At 45.7% G+C, this 21,471-nt stretch overlaps 2 protein-coding genes across 9 annotated transcripts in view; one reads left to right on the top strand and one right to left on the bottom strand.

Annotated features, from left to right (window-relative positions):
* The window catches only part of pus7 (pseudouridine synthase 7), a 39,047-nt gene extending 26,819 nt beyond the window's left edge, over positions 1-12,228 (bottom strand). For all 5 annotated transcript variants that reach the window (XR_010901577.1, XM_067436473.1, XM_067436476.1 and 2 more), the window contains exon 1: positions 12,077-12,228. The gene's annotated coding sequence lies outside the window, so the exon portion shown is untranslated. The remainder of the gene's footprint in view (positions 1-12,076) is intronic.
* Positions 12,229-12,634: 406 nt separating this feature from the next.
* The window catches only part of srpk2 (SRSF protein kinase 2), a 42,570-nt gene continuing 33,733 nt past the window's right edge, over positions 12,635-21,471 (top strand). The window contains exons 1-2 of one of the 4 annotated variants that reach the window (XM_067435880.1): positions 12,635-12,674; positions 12,783-12,849. In XM_067435880.1, coding sequence (XP_067291981.1) covers positions 12,659-12,674; positions 12,783-12,849 — 83 coding nt within the window. In that variant the 5' untranslated portion in view covers positions 12,635-12,658. Of the gene's footprint in view, positions 12,675-12,782; positions 12,850-20,184; positions 20,841-21,471 lie in introns of those variants that run through there. The other 3 variants (XM_067435879.1, XM_067435882.1, XM_067435881.1) reach the window with 3 other exon arrangements.

Below are 21,471 nucleotides of genomic sequence, written 5' to 3'. Positions count from 1 at the left end.
ACGCTGCTATAGGAGGACACAAAAACTGCTATAGGAGGACACACACACGCTGCTGTAGGAGGACACACACGCTGCTATAGGAGGACACAAACACTGCTATAGGAGGACACGCACACGCTGCTATAGGAGGACACAAAAACTGCTATAGGAGGACACACACGCTGCTGTAGGAGGACACACACGCTGCTATAGGAGGAGACAAACACTGCTATAGGAGGACACACACACGCTGCTATAGGAGGACACGCACACGCTGCTATAGGAGGACACAAAAACTGCTATAGGAGGACACACACACGCTGCTGTAGGAGGACACACACGCTGCTATAGGAGGAGACAAACACACTGATATAGGAGGACACAAACACAGATATAGGAGAACACAAACACACTGATATATTAGGACACAAACACAGCTATAGGAGGACACAAACACACAGATATAGGAGGACACAAACACAGCTATAGGAGGACACAAACACACATATAGGAGAACACAAACACAGCTATAGGAGGACACAAACACAGATATAGGAGAACACAAACACTGCTATAGGAGGACACAAACACAGATATAGGAGAACACAAACACAGCTATAGGAGGACACAAACACAGATATAGGAGAACACAAACACTGCTATAGGAGGACACAAACACAGATATAGGAGAACACAAACACAGCTATAGGAGGACACAAACACAGATATAGGAGAACACAAACACAGCTATAGGAGGACACAAACACAGATATAGGAGAACACAAACACAGCTATAGGAGGACACAAACACAGATATAGGAGAACACAAACACTGCTATAGGAGGACACGCACACGCTGCTATAGGAGGACACAAACACAGATATAGGAGAACACAAACACAGCTATAGGAGGACACAAACACAGATATAGGAGAACACAAACACTGCTATAGGAGGACACGCACACGCTGATATAGGAGGACACAAACACAGATATAGGAGAACACAAACACAGCTATAGGAGGACACAAACACAGATATAGGAGAACACAAACACTGCTATAGGAGGACACGCACACGCTGCTATAGGAGGACACACACACACTGCTATAGGAGGATACAAACACACTGCTATAGGAGAACACAAACACACTGCTATAAGAGGACACACTGCTATAGGAGGATGTGCACACTGCTATAGGAGGACACAAACACAGCTATAGGAGAACACAAACACACAGATATATTAGGATACAAACACTGCTATAGGAGGACACGCACACGCTACTATAGGAGAACACAAACACACTGATATAGGAGAACACAAACACACTGCTATAGGAGGACACAAACACACTGCTATAGGAGAACACAAACACACTGCTATAAGAGGACACACTGCTATAGGAGGACACACTGCTATAGGAGGATGTGTACACTGCTATAGGAGGACACAAACACAGCTATAGGAGAACACAAACACACAGATATATTAGGACACAAACACTGCTATAGGAGGACACGCACACGCTGCTATAGGAGGATACAAACACACTGATATAGGAGGACACAAACACAGATATAGGAGGACACAAACACAGATATAGGAGAACACAAACACACTGCTATAAGAGGACACACTGATATAGGAGGATGTGCACACTGCTATAGGAGGACACAAACACACTGCTATAAGAGGACACACTGATATAGGAGGACACACTGCTATAGGAGGATGTGCACACTGCTATAGGAGGACAAACACACTGCTATAAGAGGACACACTGCTATAGGAGGACACAAACAGCTATAGGAGGCCACAAAAACAGCTATAGGAGAACACATACACAGCTATAGGAGGAAACACACACAGGCTGCTATATGAGGACACACACTGCTGTAGGAGAACACACACTGCTTTAAGAGGACACACACACACAACTATAGGAGGACACACACACATAGCTATAGGAGGAGACACACACACAGGCTGCAATAGGAGGACACATAAAGCTTTAGGAGGACACACACACACACTGCTATAGGAGGACACAAACACACTGCTATAGGAGGACACGCGCACACTGCTATAGGAGGACACGTGCACACACTGCTAAAGGAGGACACAAACACACTGATATAGGTAGGAAGACACAGACAGCTATAGGACACTGTGATGGCCGACAACGTGGCCACACAGCAAGGCGGTAACTAAGCCACACCCACATAGACATGCATCTTTCTCTTGTTTGTTTACACCTTAGGTTGCTGGTCTTTTAGTATATTTCATGATTAAATATTCTGTTGCAGATCACATTGTAAATTTCATAATAAAGACAGACACAGATTTGGTTCAGGTTCACCACTTTATTTCTAATTTACACTTATGCCATACATGACTAGTTTGGGTGCACACTTTCTAGTTATTAGTGGTATATTGTGTTAACATTTGTTTCTTTGAGTTTAAGTTACCTATATGTGGAAAGCGGAGGTTTGATGCTGTCTGGGCAGAGCGCTGCACTTCTGTGGAGGTCCGTTCGAGTAAAGGACCAGCTGGCGGCAGCAGCCGCCATTTTGTGCCGGTGGTTGAGTCCATGCTGCAGATTAGCCGGGGGAGGGGGTGTAAGATTGTTTGTTTATTTTTTGGTTATTAAATTTGTTTGTGTATATTAACTTGTTTATGACCTGTTGGTGAATTAATTAACAACTTTGTCATGTAGTCTCATTTATTCTCCTTGGGTTAATGGATGTTTGTTGTTCCCTATGTGTGTGTAATGGACTAGCCCTTTGTGTATAAATTTCCCCATGTGTGGCATTTGGGGAGGCCATGTTTTTTTCTGTTTAGTTTGGTTTGATTATTGTTAAGTTTGGTTCTGTTCAGTGTACCCTTTTGTTTTGGGCCCAGACCTGACTTTATTTTCATTCAGTTTTTCAAGTAATTTAATTTGTGAACTTTGGCTTTCTTCATTTAATAAATTAATTTTTTGGTTGGAAATCCTGTGTTCTTTGCCCTTGACTGCTTGGTCCCTCACATATGGTGTCAGAAGTGGGATCAGCAGAGGACACAGGTTTCTTAGTTATTTTTTTTGGGGTCCCCCCCCCCCTTTTCCTCTACCCTGTTTTATTTAAGCCATGAGTCGGTCTGGCAGAAAGGGGGCACAAAGGATGGTGCTAATGGAAACACAAGAAGGAGAGATAGAGTCCATAGAGGATGGTGAGGAGATTGTCCCAGAGGAGTCCGGAGGTCGGGAGCCAACGCTTTCAGATCTGTCAAGTTTGTTTCGAGCCCACATGGCCCAGATGGATGCTCGGGAGGCCGGGCGGGCCCAAGAGCAAAAGGAACAAGAGAGACGATTTAAGGCATTGCAGCATCAGTTTGGCCTGCTTCAGATGGAGGTGCAAGCTCGTACTCGTACTCCACCCACTCCTGATCCACTTGCTATGAATTTAAATCCTGGGGAAATGCAGGATGGGGACCCTGATTCTGGCCGACCACTTTCTAAAAGGAGTGAAAGAGAACTTCATCATGGGGACTATGATAGAGGTCAGTCCTTGATTAAAGAGCCCAGATTAGAAAAACTAAGTGACTCTGATGACGTAGAACATTTCTTGATAACTTTTGAGAGGATTGCTGCAGCATGTTGCTGGCCTAAGGCTGACTGGGCATTCCGCCTGATTCCCCTACTGACTGGTAAGGCCCGAGCGGCATATGTGCTTATGGACATTGATGACTCTCTTGATTATGATTGTGTCAAGTCAGCTATTCTGAGAAAGTACGACATTAATTTAGAAACTTATCGACAAAGATTTCGTTCTCTGGATGTTGAACCGTTTGAAAGTCCCAATGAGTTGTATGCCAGGCTGAAGGAGCTGTATGGGAAATGGATTCGACCTAGAGGTAAAACTTTTGAGGAAATTGGAGAAATAATAATTCTTGAGCAGTATCTTCGAATGCTCTCTCCTGAGCTTCAGGTATGGATCCGTGAGCGGGGCCCTGATACTGCTGCGGAAGCGGCATCATTAGCGGATGTGTTCGTTGCTGCCCGGGGAAGGAACCAGCCATGGAGTTGGCGGGGTGGGAGAGAGTCTCGCAAGCCTCAAGTCTTTCATCCATCCCAGTACAACTCCTCGGGTAAGCCTCCTGTAGGAGGAAAATCTGAGTCTGTGATGTCTTTTAATCCTGGCCAGAAAGTGCTGGTGATGTTACCGAGTCAAGAGAGCAAACTATTGGCAAAATGGCAGGGTCCATTTGAGATCCAGCGGAAGCTGGGACCCACCACTTATGAAATTGCCACACCAGGCCTGGACAGATCTAGTAAAGTATTGCATATTCATTTGCTGAAAGAGTGGATTCCTCGTCCTGAGAAAGAGTCACAAGTTCTGATGATTAAACAGGTGATGAAAGAAGAGGAAGTGGAGGAGCAATATTTGCCTCAGCCGGTTGCAGAATGTGTCAATCTGGAACATTTACCAAAAGATCGCCAATCACAGGTGAGAGCACTTTGTCACCCTGACCTTTTTTCGGAGTACCCTGGGGCTACAACATTGATTGAACATGAGATTGTGTTGAAAAGGGATGCTGTTGTCAAAAGGATGAGTTATCGAATACCTGAGCGATTACAGGTTTCCTTGAGGAAAGAGATGGATCTAATGCTGACATTGGGAATCATTGAGCCGTCTAAGAGTGAGTGGTGCCACCCAGTGGTTTTGGTTCCAAAGAAAGATGGAAGCTTACGGTTTTGTATTGATTTTCGATACCTGAACTCTGTCTCTAAGTTCGATTCCTATCCAACACCCCGTATAAGCGACCTAATTGACCGCTTGGGTCAAAGCAAGTATCTAACCACCATTGACCTCGCCAAAGGATATTGGCAAATTCCTCTCACCCTTCAATCTAGAGAGTTGACTGCCTTTAGAACCCCATGGGGGCTATTTCATTTCCGGGTCCTCCCTTTTGGCCTGCATGGGGCTCCAGCCACTTTTCAGAGGCTCATAGACCAGATATTGCATGGTTTGTCTTTTACGGCCGCCTACTTAGATGACATTGTTATCTACAGTGACACGTGGGAACAGCACCTACAACATCTTCAAGAAGTTCTGCGGCGACTCCAGCAAGCTGGCCTCACCATCAATCCCCTCAAATGTGCTGTAGCCCGAACTGAAATTGAATATCTGGGCTATGTTATTGGTAAAGGGGTGGTCAGACCCCAGGTAAAAAAAGTCCAGGTCATTCAACAGTGTCCTTTACCCCAAACACAGAAAGAATTAAGATCGTTTCTGGGTATGGCTGGCTTTTATAACCGCTTCATTCCCAATTTCTCTGGCAGAGCAGCAGCCTTGACAGATATGGTGGGCTCAAGGTGCCCCAACCGACTTCAGTGGTCAGAGGAAGCAAAGATGGCATTTCAAGACATCCAGATTGCCCTTGGTGAGGACCCTGTGTTGCACAATCCTGACTTTAATGAACCGTTTATTGTGCAAGCAGATGCTTCGGAGCGAGGCATTGGAGCCGTGCTACTGCAAGGGCACGCCAATGGGCGACAACTCGTGGCTTGTATTAGCCGTAAGCTCTTCCCGCGAGAGGTGCGGTATTCGACTATCGAAAAGGAGTGCTTGGCTGTGAAATGGGCTCTGGATTCCCTAAAATATTATCTGCTGGGGAGAGAGTTTATTGTGGAAACGGACCACAAGGCTCTGCAGTGGTTGAAGAGGATGAAGGACACCAATAGCAGAATTACTCGGTGGTATTTGGCCATGCAGCCCTTCCGATTTGTTGTCCAGTATGTTCCAGGGAAAGATAATGCTACGGCTGATTTCCTCTCTCGCTGTGTCAGTGAGGTTCCTGAAGTGGGGGGGAGTGTGATGGCCGACAACGTGGCCACACAGCAAGGCGGTAACTAAGCCACACCCACATAGACATGCATCTTTCTCTTGTTTGTTTACACCTTAGGTTGCTGGTCTTTTAGTATATTTCATGATTAAATATTCTGTTGCAGATCACATTGTAAATTTCATAATAAAGACAGACACAGATTTGGTTCAGGTTCACCACTTTATTTCTAATTTACACTTATGCCATACATGACTAGTTTGGGTGCACACTTTCTAGTTATTAGTGGTATATTGTGTTAACATTTGTTTCTTTGAGTTTAAGTTACCTATATGTGGAAAGCGGAGGTTTGATGCTGTCTGGGCAGAGCGCTGCACTTCTGTGGAGGTCCGTTCGAGTAAAGGACCAGCTGGCGGCAGCAGCCGCCATTTTGTGCCGGTGGTTGAGTCCATGCTGCAGATTAGCCGGGGGAGGGGGTGTAAGATTGTTTGTTTATTTTTTGGTTATTAAATTTGTTTGTGTATATTAACTTGTTTATGACCTGTTGGTGAATTAATTAACAACTTTGTCATGTAGTCTCATTTATTCTCCTTGGGTTAATGGATGTTTGTTGTTCCCTATGTGTGTGTAATGGACTAGCCCTTTGTGTATAAATTTCCCCATGTGTGGCATTTGGGGAGGCCATGTTTTTTTCTGTTTAGTTTGGTTTGATTATTGTTAAGTTTGGTTCTGTTCAGTGTACCCTTTTGTTTTGGGCCCAGACCTGACTTTATTTTCATTCAGTTTTTCAAGTAATTTAATTTGTGAACTTTGGCTTTCTTCATTTAATAAATTAATTTTTTGGTTGGAAATCCTGTGTTCTTTGCCCTTGACTGCTTGGTCCCTCACAGACACACACAGCTATAGGAGGACACAAACACATTGCTATAGGAGGACACAAACACATAGCTATAGGAGGAGACACACACACAGGCTGCAATAGGAGGACACATAAAGCTTTAGGAGGACACACAGACACACTGCTATAGGAGGACACACACAGTGATAGGAGGACACACACACACTGCTATAGGAGGACACAAACACACTGCTATAGGAGGACACAAACACACTGCTATAGGAGGACACGCGCACACACTGCTAAAGGAGGACACAAACACTGATATAGGTAGGAAGACACAGACAGCTATAGGACACACACAGCTATAGGAGGACACAAACACATTGCTATAGGAGGACACAAACACACTGCTATATTAAGACACAGACAGCTATAGGAGGACAAACAGACACTGCTATAGGAGGACACACAGACACTGCTATAGGAGGACACACAGACACTGCTATAGGAGGACACACAGACACTGCTATAGGAGGACACACACACAGCTATAGGAGGACACACAGACACTGCTATAGGAGGACACACACACAGCTATAGGAGGACACACAGACACTGCTATAGGAGGACACACACACAGCTATAGGAGGACACACAGACACTGCTATAGGAGGACACACACACAGCTATAGGAGGACACACAGACACTGCTATAGGAGGACACACACACAGCTATAGGAGGACACACAGACACTGCTATAGAAGGACACACAGGCACTGCTATAGGAGGACACACAGACACTGCTATAGGAGGACACACACACAGCTATAGGAGGACACACAGACACTGCTATAGGAGGACACAAACACACTGATATAGGTAGGAAGACACAGACAGCTATAGGACACACACAGCTATAGGAGGACACACATACACTGCTATAGGAGGACACACAGGCAATGCTAAAGGAGGACACAAACACACTGATATAGGTAGGAAGACACAGACAGCTATAGGACACACACAGCTATAGGAGGACACAAACACATTGCTATAGGAGGACACAAACACACTGCTATATTAAGACACAGACAGCTACAGGAGGACACACAGACACTGCTATAGGAGGACACACAGGCACTGCTATAGGAGGACACACAGACACTGCTATAGGAGGACACACACTGCTATAAGAGGATACAAACACAGATATAGGAGGATACACTGTTATAAGAGGACACTAGACATGTGCCGATTTTCGATCATGCGATTTATCACGATAATGAATATGCACGATATTGTTATCGTGTGCACTTTAAAATATCGTAAATAATAATTTATTAACAATTTATAATTTTTTTATAATGCATTCAAAAATACTTTGCCCATAAATCGTATAAATGCTCAACACCGCGCTGCTGAAGTGCCGCTCAGTGACAGCAGAGGGCGCTGATGAACTGCAGAATGCGGTTGTTACCCCGGGAACCCCGCAAACAAACAAAAAACCACAAGTAATTTTTAAAACAGCCATTCGTTTTTGTAATCTCAATGTTGTTCATCACAGCGCCAAATACTTAATACTTAAAGACTTAATAGGCTATTTATTTTCAAACTTAAACATTTTTATGTTTTAATCTGGACTACAACATGCCCTAATAATTAGAACTGTTCTAATGATTTGTTATTGTTCAGTATAACTTTGAGACATACGACTTCATTAGTTAACATGTTAATTCATTATTACCAAACTGACAATGAAAAACACTTATAAAGAATTAATCATTCTATGTTCATTTCTTAGTTACTGTTTAATAACATTAAAATCAAAATCAAAATAACTTTTTTAATGGACCTAAGATAAAACTAACAATGATCAGTATTTCTTAACTAACATACCAAAAACATTATACTTTCTGTACCAAATGTAGCTGTTGCATTTAATGCATTAAATAATGAGACCTTATTGTAATTTGTAAGCTTACCTGTTGTTCTTTAGAGCCTAATTCTTTTGCAATTTAATCTGTTTGAAAATTGTACTTTTACAGCTCTGAAAAATATCAAGAGACCACTTAACATTGATTTCTCAATGAGGTGTCTCTTAATTTTTTTCCAGAGCTGTATATATTTTTGGTGCATTATTGTATTTAAACATTCAGTTATTTTTGTTCTTACATATCGTATATCGTGATATAACTTCATCAATTAATCGCAACATGAAAAATTGATATCGGCACATGCCTAACACACACACAGACAGCTATAGGAGGACAAACAGACACTGCTATAGGAGGACATACAGGCACTGCTATAGGATGACACACACACAGCTATAGGAGGACACACACTGCTATAAGAGGATACAAACACAGATATAGGAGGATACATTCACTTTTATAAGAGGACACATACACAGGCTGCTATAGGAGGACACACACTGCTTTAGGAGGACACACAGACACAGCGCTATAGGAGGACATGCACACACTGCTATAGGAGGACACAAACACTTCTATAGGAGGACACACACTCTGCTATAGGATACACACTCTGCTATAGGAGGACACAAACACACTTCCATAGGAGGACACACTGCTATAGGAGGACACAAACACTTCTATAGGAGGACACAATGCTATAGGAGGACACAAACACTTCTATAGGAGGACACACACTCTGCTATAGGATACACCCTCTGCTATAGGAGGACACAAACACACTTCCATAGGAGGACACACTGCTATGGGAGGACACACATTCTGCTACAGGGGGACACACACTGCTATAGGAGGACACACCCAAACTGTTATAGAACACACACCTATAGGAGGATACAAACATTGCTATAGGACACAAACACACTTCTATAGGAGGATGTGCACACTGCTATAGGAGGATACACACACACTGCTATAGGAGAACACACACACACACACACACACACACACACTGCTATAGGAGGACACAAACACTGCTATAGGAGAACACAAACACACTGCTATAGGAGAACACAAACACACACTGCTATAGGAGAACAAACACACACTGCTATAGCAGAACAAACACACACTGCTAAAGGAGAACACACACACACTGCTATAGGAGGAAACAAACACACTGCTATAGGGGGACACAAACACACTGCTATAGGAGAACACACACACACACACACACACACACTGCTATAGGAGAACACAAACACACTGCTATAGGAGAACACACACACACACTGCTATAGGAGGAAACAAACACACTGCTATAGGAGGACACAAACACACTGCTATAGGAGGACACAAACACACTGCTATAGGATGACACAAACACACTGCTATAGGAGAACACAAACACACTGCTATAGGAGAACACAAACACACTGCTATAGGAGAACACAAACACACTGCTATAGGAGGACACAAACACACTGCTATAGGAGGACACAAACACACTGCTATAGGAGGACACAAACACACTGCTATAGGAGGACACAAACACACTGCTATAGGAGGACACAAACACACTGCTATAGGAGGACACAAACACACTGCTATAAGAGGACACAAACACTGCTATAGGAGAACACAAACACACTGCTATAGGAGGACACACACACTGCTGTAGGAGGAGACACAAACACACTGCTATAGGAGGACACAAACACACTGCTATAGGAGAACACAAACACACTGCTATAGGAGGACACACACACTGCTGTAGGAGGAGACACAAACACACTGCTATAGGAGAACACAAACACACTGCTATAGGAGAACACAAACACACTGCTATAGGAGAACACAAACACACTGCTATAGGAGGACACAAACACTGCTATAGGAGAACACAAACACACTGCTATAGGAGGACACACACACTGCTGTAGGAGGAGACACAAACACACTGCTATAGGAGAACACAAACACACTGCTATAGGAGAACACAAACACACTGCTATAGGAGGACACACACACTGCTGTAGGAGGAGACACAAACACACTGCTATAGGAGAACACAAACACACTGCTATAGGAGAACACAAACACACTGCTATAGGAGAACACAAACACACTGCTATAGGAGGACACAAACACTGCTATAGGAGAACACAAACACACTGCTATAGGAGGACACACACCCTGCTGTAGGAGGACACACACACTGCTATAGGAGGACACACACACTGCTATAGGAGAACACAAACACAGATATAGGAGGACACACACACTGCTATAGGAGGACACACACACTGCTATAGGAGAACACAAACACACTGCTATAGGAGGACACAAACACAGATATAGGAGGACACACACACTGCTATAGGAGGACACACACACTGCTATAGGAGAACACAAACACACTGCTATAGGAGGACACAAACACACTGCTATAGGAGAACACAAACACACTGCTATAGGAGGACACACACACTGCTGTAGGAGAACACAAACACACTGCTATAGGAGGACACAAACACACTGCTATAGGAGAACACACACACACTGCTATAGGAGGACACACACACACTGCTATAGGAGGAGACACACACACATTGCTATAGGAGAACACACACACACTGCTATAGGAGGACACACACACTGCTATAGGAGGAGACACACACACATTGCTATAGGAGAACACACAAACACTGCTATAGGAGAACACAAACACACTGCTATAGGAGGAGACACACACACATTGCTATAGGAGAACACACACACACTGCTATAGGAGGACACACACACTGCTATAGGAGAACACAAACACACTGCTATAGGAGGACACAAACACACTGCTATAGGAGAACACAAACACACTGCTATAGGAGGACACAAACACACTGCTATAGGAGAACACAAACACACTGCTGTAGGAGGAGACACAAACACACTGCTATAGGAGAACACAAACACACTGCTATAGGAGGACACACACACACTGCTATAGGAAAACACAAACACACTGCTATAGGAGGACACAAACACACTGCTATAGGAGAACACACACACACTGCTATAGGAGGAGACACAAACACTGCTATAGGAGAACACAAACACACTGCTATAGGAGGAGACACACACACACACACACATTGCTATAGGAGAACACACACACACTGCTATAGGAGGACACACACACACTGCTATAGCGAGAGAGAGAGAGAGAGAGAGAGAGAGAGAGAGAGAGAGAGAGAGAGAGAGAGAGAGAGAGAGAGAGAGAGAGAGAGAGAGAGAGAGAGAGAGAGAGAGAGAGAGAGAGCGAGAGAGAGAGAGAAAATATAATTCTAATATAATTAGAAAATATAAATGACCTAAACAAATAAGTGTGTGTGTGTGTGTGTGTGTCCAAACCAACTGCGTTGCAGTTTTCTTATATTCTGGATGATTATAGCAAATATATGAATCAACTTTAATAACACACATTTACTCACATCTTAGCAGACAGCGGTGTGTATGTGAGATCTCTAACACAGATCTGAACGAGCAGAGAGCAGAGGTCAAACACGATCAAACTCATCGAACACCGATCACAACACAACGCGACGAACCGACACACACGTGCCTCTTCTGACTCTCATACCCCGGAAACGAACGCTCCACAAAGCCCCGCCCCTTGACGCATGTCATTGGCTTATAGCGGTGTCAATCATGCAATACTGTAAATCTGATTACACTATTCGATGAAACACATATAGCAATATTAGTATTCTATCAGAGAATTATCCCCTTTATATATCATCTCAAGCAGCAACAACACACGAACGTTAATTGTAATAATAATATTTATTTTTTATTGTTACATGAAATGAACACACATTTCATACACCATACAAATTATTACACTCAATTAAATAACCAACATATTTATTTGTTTTCGTTAAATCCCACTTGCCAACGTATTTCTTTCATCCAATCAGTGAGTCTTGCTACGTGATGCCTCTTTAATATTCATGAGCGCGCGGGCCCGTCAATGGCAGCGGCGACGCGCAGTGGAGAGGAGCGAGGTCCTCATCATGAGCTCTAGAAAGGGTGAGAAACATCTCACACACACACACACACACACAGAGAGAGAGAGCTGTTGTCTATGTGAGCGATGCTTCTGTCACTGATGTGTGTGTTCTGCTCGGTCCGGTCCAGTGTTGGCCATTCAAGCCCGGAAAAGGAGGACAAAAGGAAAGAAGGATAAGACGGGTCACCATCGCAAGTAAGGAGGGTGTGTGTGTGTGTGTGTGTGTGTGTGTGTGTGTGTGTGTGTGTGGGTGTGTGTGACGCTATGTCAGTTACTAATGGCAACGGCGCGTGTCGCTCCACTTCCTCGTGCTTGCGCGCGGCGCTGCTTTATTACCGGGAGACGCGCGTTACTGAGAGCTAATCCTTCAACATTTCCACACAAATTAATATCATCATTCATCATCATAGACATTAATATCAGCACAAACAGTTGTGTGTCTGACTGTCTGTCTGACTGTCTGACTGACTGTCTGTCTGTCTGTCTGAGTGTCTGTCTGTCTGTCTGTCTGACTGTCTGACTGACTGTCTGTCTGTCTGTCTGAGTGTCTGTCTGTCTGTCTGTCCGTCTTTCTGTCTGTCTGTCTGTCTGTCTGAATGTCTGTCTGTGTGTCTGACTGTCGGAGTGTCTGTCTGAGTGTCTGTCTGTCTGTGTGTCTGAGTGTCTGTCTGTCTGACTCTGTCTGACTGTCTGTCTGACTGTGTCTGTGTGTCTGACTGTCTGTCTGTCTGATTGTCTGTGTGTCTGTCTGTCTGAGTGTCTGTCTGTCTGAGTGTCTGTCTGTCTGTCTGTCTCTCTGTCTGTCTGTCTGTCTGTCTGTCTGACTACTTGTCTGTCTGTCTGTCTATCTTTCTGTCTGAGTGTGTCTGTCCGTCGTCTGTCTGAGTGTCTGTCTGTGTGTCTGACTGTCTGTCTGTGTATCTGTCTGTCTGACTGTCTGTGTGTCTGTCTGTGTGTCTATCTGACTGTCTGTCTGTCTGACTGAGTGTCTGTCTGTGTGTCTGTCTATCTGACTGTCTGTCTGTCTGACTGAGTGTCTGTCTGAGTGTCTGTCTGAGCGTCTGTGTGTCTGTCTGTCTGTCTGACTGTCTGTGTGTCTGTCTGTCTGTCTGTCTGTCTGTCTGTCTGTCTGTCTGACTGTCTGTCTGTTGTCTGTCTGACTTACTGTCTGTCTGAGTGTCTGTCTGTCTCTCTGTCTGACTGTCTGTCTTGTCTGTCTGTGTGTGTCTGACTGACGTCTGTCTGACTTACTGTCTGTCTGACTGTCTGTGTGTCTGTCTGTCTGACTGTCTCTCTGACTGTCTGTGTGTGTGTCTGTCTGTCTGTCTGTGTCTGTGTGTCTGTCTGTCTGTCTGTCTGAGTGTCTGTCTGTCTGATTGTCTGTCTGTCTGTGTGTATGTCTGTCTGTCTGTGTATCTGTCTGAGTGTCTGTCTGTCTGTCTATTTGAGTGTGTCTGTGTGTCTAATTGTCTGTCTGTCTGTCTGAGTGTCTGTCTGTCTGTCTCTCTGATTGTCTGTGTGTCTGAGTGTCTGTCTGAGTGTCTGTCTGTCTGTGTGTCTGTCTCTCTGATTGTCTGTGTGTCTGAGTGTCTGTCTGAGTATCTGTCTGTCTTTGTGTCTGTGTTTCTGTCTGTCTGTCTGTCTGTCTGACTCTGTCTGACTGTCTGTCTGACTGTGTCTGTGTGTCTGACTGTCTGTCTGTCTGATTGTCTGTGTGTCTGTCTGTCTGAGTGTCTGTCTGTCTGAGTGTGTGTCTGAGTGTCTGTCTGTCTGTCTGAGTGTCTGTCTGTCTGTCTGTCTGAGTGTCTGTCTGAGTGTCTGTCTGTCTGAGTGTCTGTCTGAGTGTCTGTCTGAGTGTCTGTCTGTCTGTCTGAGTGTCTGTCTGAGTGTCTTTCTGTCTGAGTGTCTGTCTGTCTGAGTGTCTGTCTGAGTGTCTGTCTGAGTGTCTGTCTGAGTGTCTGTCTGTCTGAGTGTCTGTCTGAGTGCCTGTCCGTCTGAGTGTCTGTCTGTCTGAGTGTCTGTCTGACAGGGTTAGGGTTAGGCTCTCAGCACAGGATGGAGTCAGCGCAGGATGGAGTCAGCGCAGGATGGAGTCAGCGCAGGATGGAGTCAGCGCATGATGGAGTCAGCGCAGGATGGAGTCAGCGCAGGATGGAGTCAGCGCATGATGGAGTCAGCGCATGATGGAGTCAGCGCATGATGGAGTCAATGCAGGATGGAGTCAGCGCATGATGGAGTCAGCGCATGATGGAGTCAGCGCAGGATGGAGTCAGCGCAGGATGGAGTCAGCGCAGGATGGAGTCAGCGCATGATGGAGTCAGCGCAGGATGGAGTCAACGCAGGATGGAGTCAGCGCAGGATGGAGTCAGCGCAGGATGGAGTCAGCGCAGGATGGAGTCAGCGCAGGATGGAGTCAGCGCAGGATGGAGTCAACGCAGGATGGAGTCAGCGCAGGATGGAGTCAGCGCATGATGGAGTCAGCGCAGGATGGAGTCAGCGCATGATGGAGTCAGCGCAGGATGGAGTCAGCGCAGGATGGAGTCAGCGCAGGATGGAGTCAGCGCAGGATGGAGTCAGCGCAGGATGGAGTCAGCGCAGGATGGAGTCAGCGAAGGATGGAGTCAGCGCAGGATGGAGTCAGCGAAGGATGGAGTCAGCGCAGGATGGAGTCAGCGAAGGATGGAGTCAGCAAAGGATGGAGTCAGCGCAGGATGGAGTCAGCGCAGGATGGAGTCAGCGAAGGATGGAGTCAGCGCAGGATGGAGTCAGCGAAGGATGGAGTCAGCGCAGGATGGAGTCAGCGAAGGATGGAGTCAGCGAAGGATGGAGTCAGCAAAGGATGGAGTCAGCGCAGGATGGAGTCAGCGCATGATGGAGTCAGCGCAGGATGGAGTCAGCGCAGGATGGAGTCAGCGCATGATGGAGTCAGCGCATGATGGAGTCAGCGCAGGATGGAGTCAGCGCATGATGGAGTCAGCGCATGATGGAGTCAGCGCAGGATGGAGTCAGCGCATGATGGAGTCAGCGCATGATGGAGTCAGCGCATGATGGAGTCAGCGCATGATGGAGTCAGCGCATGATGGAGTCAGCGCATGATGGAGTCAGCGCATGATGGAGTCAGCGCAGGATGGAGTCAGCGCATGATGGAGTCAGCGCAGGATGGAGTCAGCGCATGATGGAGTCAGCGCATGATGGAGTGAGCGCAGGATGGAGTCAGCGCAGGATGGAGTGAGCGCAGGAAGGAGTCAGCGCAGGATGGAGTCAGCGCAGGATGGAGTCAGCGCATGATGGAGTCAGCGCAGGATGGAGTCAGCGCAGGATGGAGTCAGCGCAGGATGGAGTCAGCGCATGATGGAGTCAGCGCAGGATGGAGTCAGCGCAGGATGGAGTCAGCGCAGGATGGAGTCAGCGCAGGATGGAGTCAGCGCATGATGGAGTCAGCGCAGGATGGAGTCAGCGCATGATGGAGTCAGCGCATGATGGAGTCAGCGCAGGATGGAGTCAGCGCAGGATGGAGTCAGCGCAGGATGGAGTCCTAATAAAAGGATTATTAGGAACAGCTGTTCAGTTTCTCACTAATGCGATTATCTAATCAGCCAATCACGTGGCAGTTCTTCAGTGCATTTAGGGGTGTGGTCCTGGTCAAGACAATCTCCTGAACTCCAGACTGAATGTTGGTGCATTCGGTGCATCCCTAATTAAATATGCTCTATAAATAAAATGTACTTACTTTACTTAATTAAACCGACATGTCACTCAAAATTAAGTCAAAATGCCCGTCTGCGAATATCTTCATAAACTGTCGGTTATGTGTTGTATTATTTTGGGATAATAAAGTTCATTGTTAAATGCCCTGCCTCCATTACATGACTATATCACCAGACGTGTTGTGCCGCCGCTACACACACCTGAGCTCCCCATTGTTAACCCGTGGGGTTTAATCTGGAGTCGGCCCACCCTCTCTAACAGCTCCAGCTCTTCTGGGAAGGCTTTCCTCAAGGTTTAGGAGTGTGTTTATGGGGATTTTTGCCCATTCTTCTAGAAGCTCATTTGTGAGGTCAGGCACTGATGTTGGACGAGAAGGCCTGGCTCTCAGTCTCCGCTCTAATTCATCCCAAAGCTGTTCTATCGGGTTGAGCTCAGGACTCTGTGCAGGCCAGTCCAGTTCCTCCACACCAAACTCCTCATCCATGTCTTTATGGAGCGACGCTTTGTGCACTGGAGCGCAGTCATGCTGGGACAGGAAGGGGCCGTCCACAAACTGATCCCACAAAGCTGAGAGCATGAAATTGTCCAAAATGTCTTGGTGAAGCATTAAGAGTTCCTTTCACTGGAACTAAGGGGCCAACCCCTGAAAACAACCCCAGCCCATGTATATTAATCTATATACAGTAACAGGGCCCTAGCGCTGACCAAATGATGCAAGAGAACAGTTACACTCAGTTCATGTGAGATATACACTCACACACTGACACACACTCACACACTGACACACACATTTGTTTTTTTGAAATGTGGGAACATAACATTCCATAAGCATAATGGTTTTTATACCGTACAAACCGTATTTTCTAATCCACTACACTGCCCCTAAACCTGCCATCACAACGCAGGAAACATTCTCCATTGGTACTTTCTCAAAAAAAAAAACATCCTGTATGATTTCTTTACAGTCATTCGTCACCTCTGCATTCATCTCTCTCTCTCTCTCTCTCTCTCTCTCTCTCTCTCTCTCTCTCTCTCTCTCTCTCTCTCTCTCTCTCTCTCTCTCCTCTCTCTCTCTCTCTCTGTGTGTCTGTGGAAGTAGGCCATGTAAAGATAGCAGCCTCAATTCTGACCCCTAAAATATAAGCGCGAGTCGGATGGAGTCGCATCTTCTGCGCCCGTATGTTGGTGTGATGCTTTATCGTTTCTGCTCTTCTTTAGCGAATCACAATCTGACGGTTGCCATGACAACCAGGCCAGTTTCTTCCAGCTTGTTGTGTTGCATGTCATAGGAAGTGCAGTAGATCCTCTGACATCACAGTGTGTGTGTGTGTGTGTTTGTGTGTGTGTGTGTGTGTGTGTGTGTGTGTGTGTGTGTGTGTGATGGGTAGGTTTAGGGGCAGTGTAAAGGGATAGAAAATAAGGTTAGTACATCATAAAAACCATTACGCCTATGGAATGTCCCCACATTTCCCAAAAACAAATGTGTGTGTGTGTGTGTGTGTGTGTGTGTGTGTGTGTGTGTGTGTGTGTGTGTGTGTGTGTGTGTGTGTGTGTGGTGTGTGTGTGTGAGCATGTGTGAGCATGTGTAAACTGCACACCCTCTGCTGGATTGGTTCGCGTTCACAGCTTCATTTGGTCTTTAATGCAATCATGTGCCATGAGTTTCTGTCTTCAGCGATTCGGCTTCGACCCAGATCCGAATCTGTTAGGGTTAGAGCTGAACTCGACAGGACTGACAGGTCTCACACACACCATCACCATCATCAGCTCTATATTTCCTCACGCCCTGACGAAACCTACCAATTCACAAGATTAACAGAATGCATAGCTGATATAAAAAATTGGATGAATAGTAATTTTCTGCAACTTAATTCAGATAAAACTGAATTTTTAATTATTGGACAGAAAAGCTCCACAAGTAGTAACCGAGAATACTGTCTAACACTTGATGACTGCTCTGTCAAGCCCTCGTCGTCAGTGAGGAACCTGGGTGTGCTCTTTGATACCAATCTTTCATTTGAAAGCCACGTTTCTAGCATCTGTAAAACCGCATTCTATCATCTTAAAAATATATCTAAATTACGGCACATGCTTTCAATGCAAAATGCTGAACAGTTAGTCGATGCGTTCATGAGCTCAAGGCTAGATTATTGTAATGCTCTACTGGGTGGTTGCCCTGCTCGCTTAATAAACAAACTCCAGCTGGTCCAAAATGCAGCAGCTAGAGTTCTTACTAGAACCAGGAAGTATGATCATATTAGTCCAGTTCTGTCAACACTGCACTGGCTCCCTATTAAACATCGCATACATTTTAAAATCTTGCTTATTACTTACAAAGCACTAAATAGTTTAGCTCCCCGGTACTTAAGCGAGCTCTTAACGCATTATACCCCATCACGTCGATTGCGGTCTCTAAACTCTGGCCAGTTGATAATACCTAGAATATCTAAATCAACTGCAGGCGGTCGATCATTTTCCTATTTAGCTCCTAAATTGTGGAATAGTCTTCCTAGCATTGTTCGGGAAGCAGACACACTCTGTCAGTTTAAATCTAGACTAAAAACACATCTCTTTACTATGGCATACACATAGAACATTTTTAACTTTCATTATTCAATTCAATTGACTGATTGTTAGGCTGCATTAACTAGGTCAGCCGGAACCGGGAACACTTCCCATAACACCTGATGTACTCGTTACATCATAAAAAGAGTGGCATCTATGCTAATGTTAGTCTCTCTGTTTATCCCGAGGTTTATCCCGGATCTGGGCCCTGTCCGGATCGGATGGTGGACCTGCCTGGACATGACCAGCTCATCCTGGAGTGTCTGCTGAGCCGTGTCAAATGGTGTCTCCTCTGAATTTGCCTCACTGGCACGACATGCTCAAAACCCGTCTTCGGCGCAATAATTCCGATCTTTCATGTATTCATACTCTTGTGTAATTGACGCCCCATCCTAAATAAATCTGTCTCTTCCGTGATACCCTGAACATTTTGAATAATCCGATCTAATATGATTTCCGACCTGTAAGGTTGCCAGAGTAATAATCTTACACGGTGTGTTAATAGGCCAGAGGAGAACTGGCACCCCGACTGAGTCTGGTTTCTCCCAAGGTTTATTTTTGTCCATCATGCCCTGATGGAGTTTTGGTTCCTTGCCACTGTCGCCTTTGGCTTGGCTTGCTCAGTTGGGGACACTAAAAATATGATTAAAGTTATTCAACTTATTATACAAATAAAATATATGAATTAGGTCTTATTTAATTCTATAAACTATAATACTGATCTGCCAACATTGTCGCTATATGATAAATTAAAATAAGCTGATAACATCACTGTTTTCTCCAGTACGACTGTACAGCCAAATCTAATTTTGTCGCAATATTATCCTGTTTGACACTGTGAAGCTGCTTTGACACAATCGTGATTGTAAAAGCGCTATATAAATAAAGTTGATTGATCATCTCTCTCTGAGCTCGCTCACACCATCATCTCTCTCTGAGCTCGCTCACACCATCATCTCTCTCTGAGCTCGCTCACACCATCATCTCTCTCTGAGCTCGCTCACACCATCATCTGCTGTAAAATACAGACAGTGGACGAGAAGAGAGAATCAAGAAAGGAAAGCAGCAGCAGCTTTAGGAAGAGAGCAGCTGTAAAATGGGGGAGAGAGAGAGAGACAGAGTGTGTGTGTGTGTGTGTGTGTGTGTGTGTGTGTGTGTGTGTGTGTGTGTGTGTGTGTGTGTGTGTGTGTGTGAGAGAGAGAGAGAGAGAGAGAGAGAGCGTTGCCCTGAGATACAGGATGTCGTAACAGACGGAACGCTGGATTGTGGGAGGGGAGCAGAGAGACGGAGAGAGAGAGAGAGACGGAGAGAGTGTGTGTGTGAGCGAGAGAGAGAGAGACAGAGAGTGTGTGTGAGAGAGAAAGAGAGATAGACGGAGAGTGTAAGAGAGGGAGAAAGTGAGTGTGTGAGAGGGACAGAGAGAGAGTGAGTGTGTGACAGAGAGAGAGAGAGATCAGATCCCCCCCGCTCTCTCTCAGTGGTATGGCCCGCTGCGCGCACAGATCTGTTATTGTGCAGCGCTGCAGAAGACAGAGAGAGAGACAGACGTGTGTGTGTGTGTGTGTGTGTGTGTGGGAGCTGCGCTTTTCATCGTCATTCAGGAAACGCCGCGCTGGAGGACGAGTGTGAGCCGACACAGGAACAACAACAGCGAGACTGAGACCTTCCTCTCCACATCTCAGCCTGTGTCCTCCATCCTTTATTTTCCTCCAAGGAAGAGGAGAAGAGGAGGAGGAGGAGGAAGAGAAGAGGAGGAGAAGAGCACCCTCCCCTCACTCACGGCTAGCAGAACGCTCCGGAAACAGAGAGAGATAGAGAGAGCTTTATTCCTCCTGCTTCTGCTCCGTTCTTCTTTCGGGAGCGAGCGGCTTGCCCATGTCCGTCAACTCAGAAAAATCCTCTTCCCCAGAAAGGTATCGCATCCTCATCTACCTGTCTGTCCTCCATCTCATCCCTCTCTCTCTCTCTCTCTCTCTCTCTCTCATCCCTCTCTCTCTCGCTTGCTCTCTGTCTGTCTGTGTCCTCCTGTCTTCTGTTGTGTGTTTCTCTGATATCAAATGCAAACACAGGCAAGAGCTGTAATACATTTCATACTGCACACACACACACACACACGCACACGCGGTCTGAATTCTACATGAGCTTATAGACACAGTGTTTGGCATCAGATCCACGGCGCATGAGAAGCGCTGTCTGATATGCGAGCCGGACTCCATTGATCGGATGGAGCTGTTTCTGTTATTTAGGCCATCAGAAGCGCTGACGCCTTCCTGAAGAGACACTTCTAGCAGTTTAACACACGACTCAGTCCAAGAAATCCCCACATGTGCGCTAACCCAGCGTCACATGACCTGCACACGAGACCATGGAGTCTCCGGATGGATGATGAATTGTGGGACAGTCTTCTGGATGGATGTGGAATTGTGGGACGGTCTTCTGGATGGATGTGGAATTGTGGGACGGTCTTCTGGATGGATGTGGAATTGTGGGACGGTCTTCTGGATGGATGTGGAATTGTGGGACGGTCTTCTGGATGGATGTGGA

Source organism: Pseudorasbora parva, chromosome 25 (assembly GCF_024679245.1).
Source record: "Pseudorasbora parva isolate DD20220531a chromosome 25, ASM2467924v1, whole genome shotgun sequence".
Lineage (NCBI taxonomy): Eukaryota > Metazoa > Chordata > Actinopteri > Cypriniformes > Gobionidae > Pseudorasbora > Pseudorasbora parva.
Note: the sequence above shows the minus strand (reverse complement) of the source record. Positions and strands in the feature narration are given on the sequence as shown.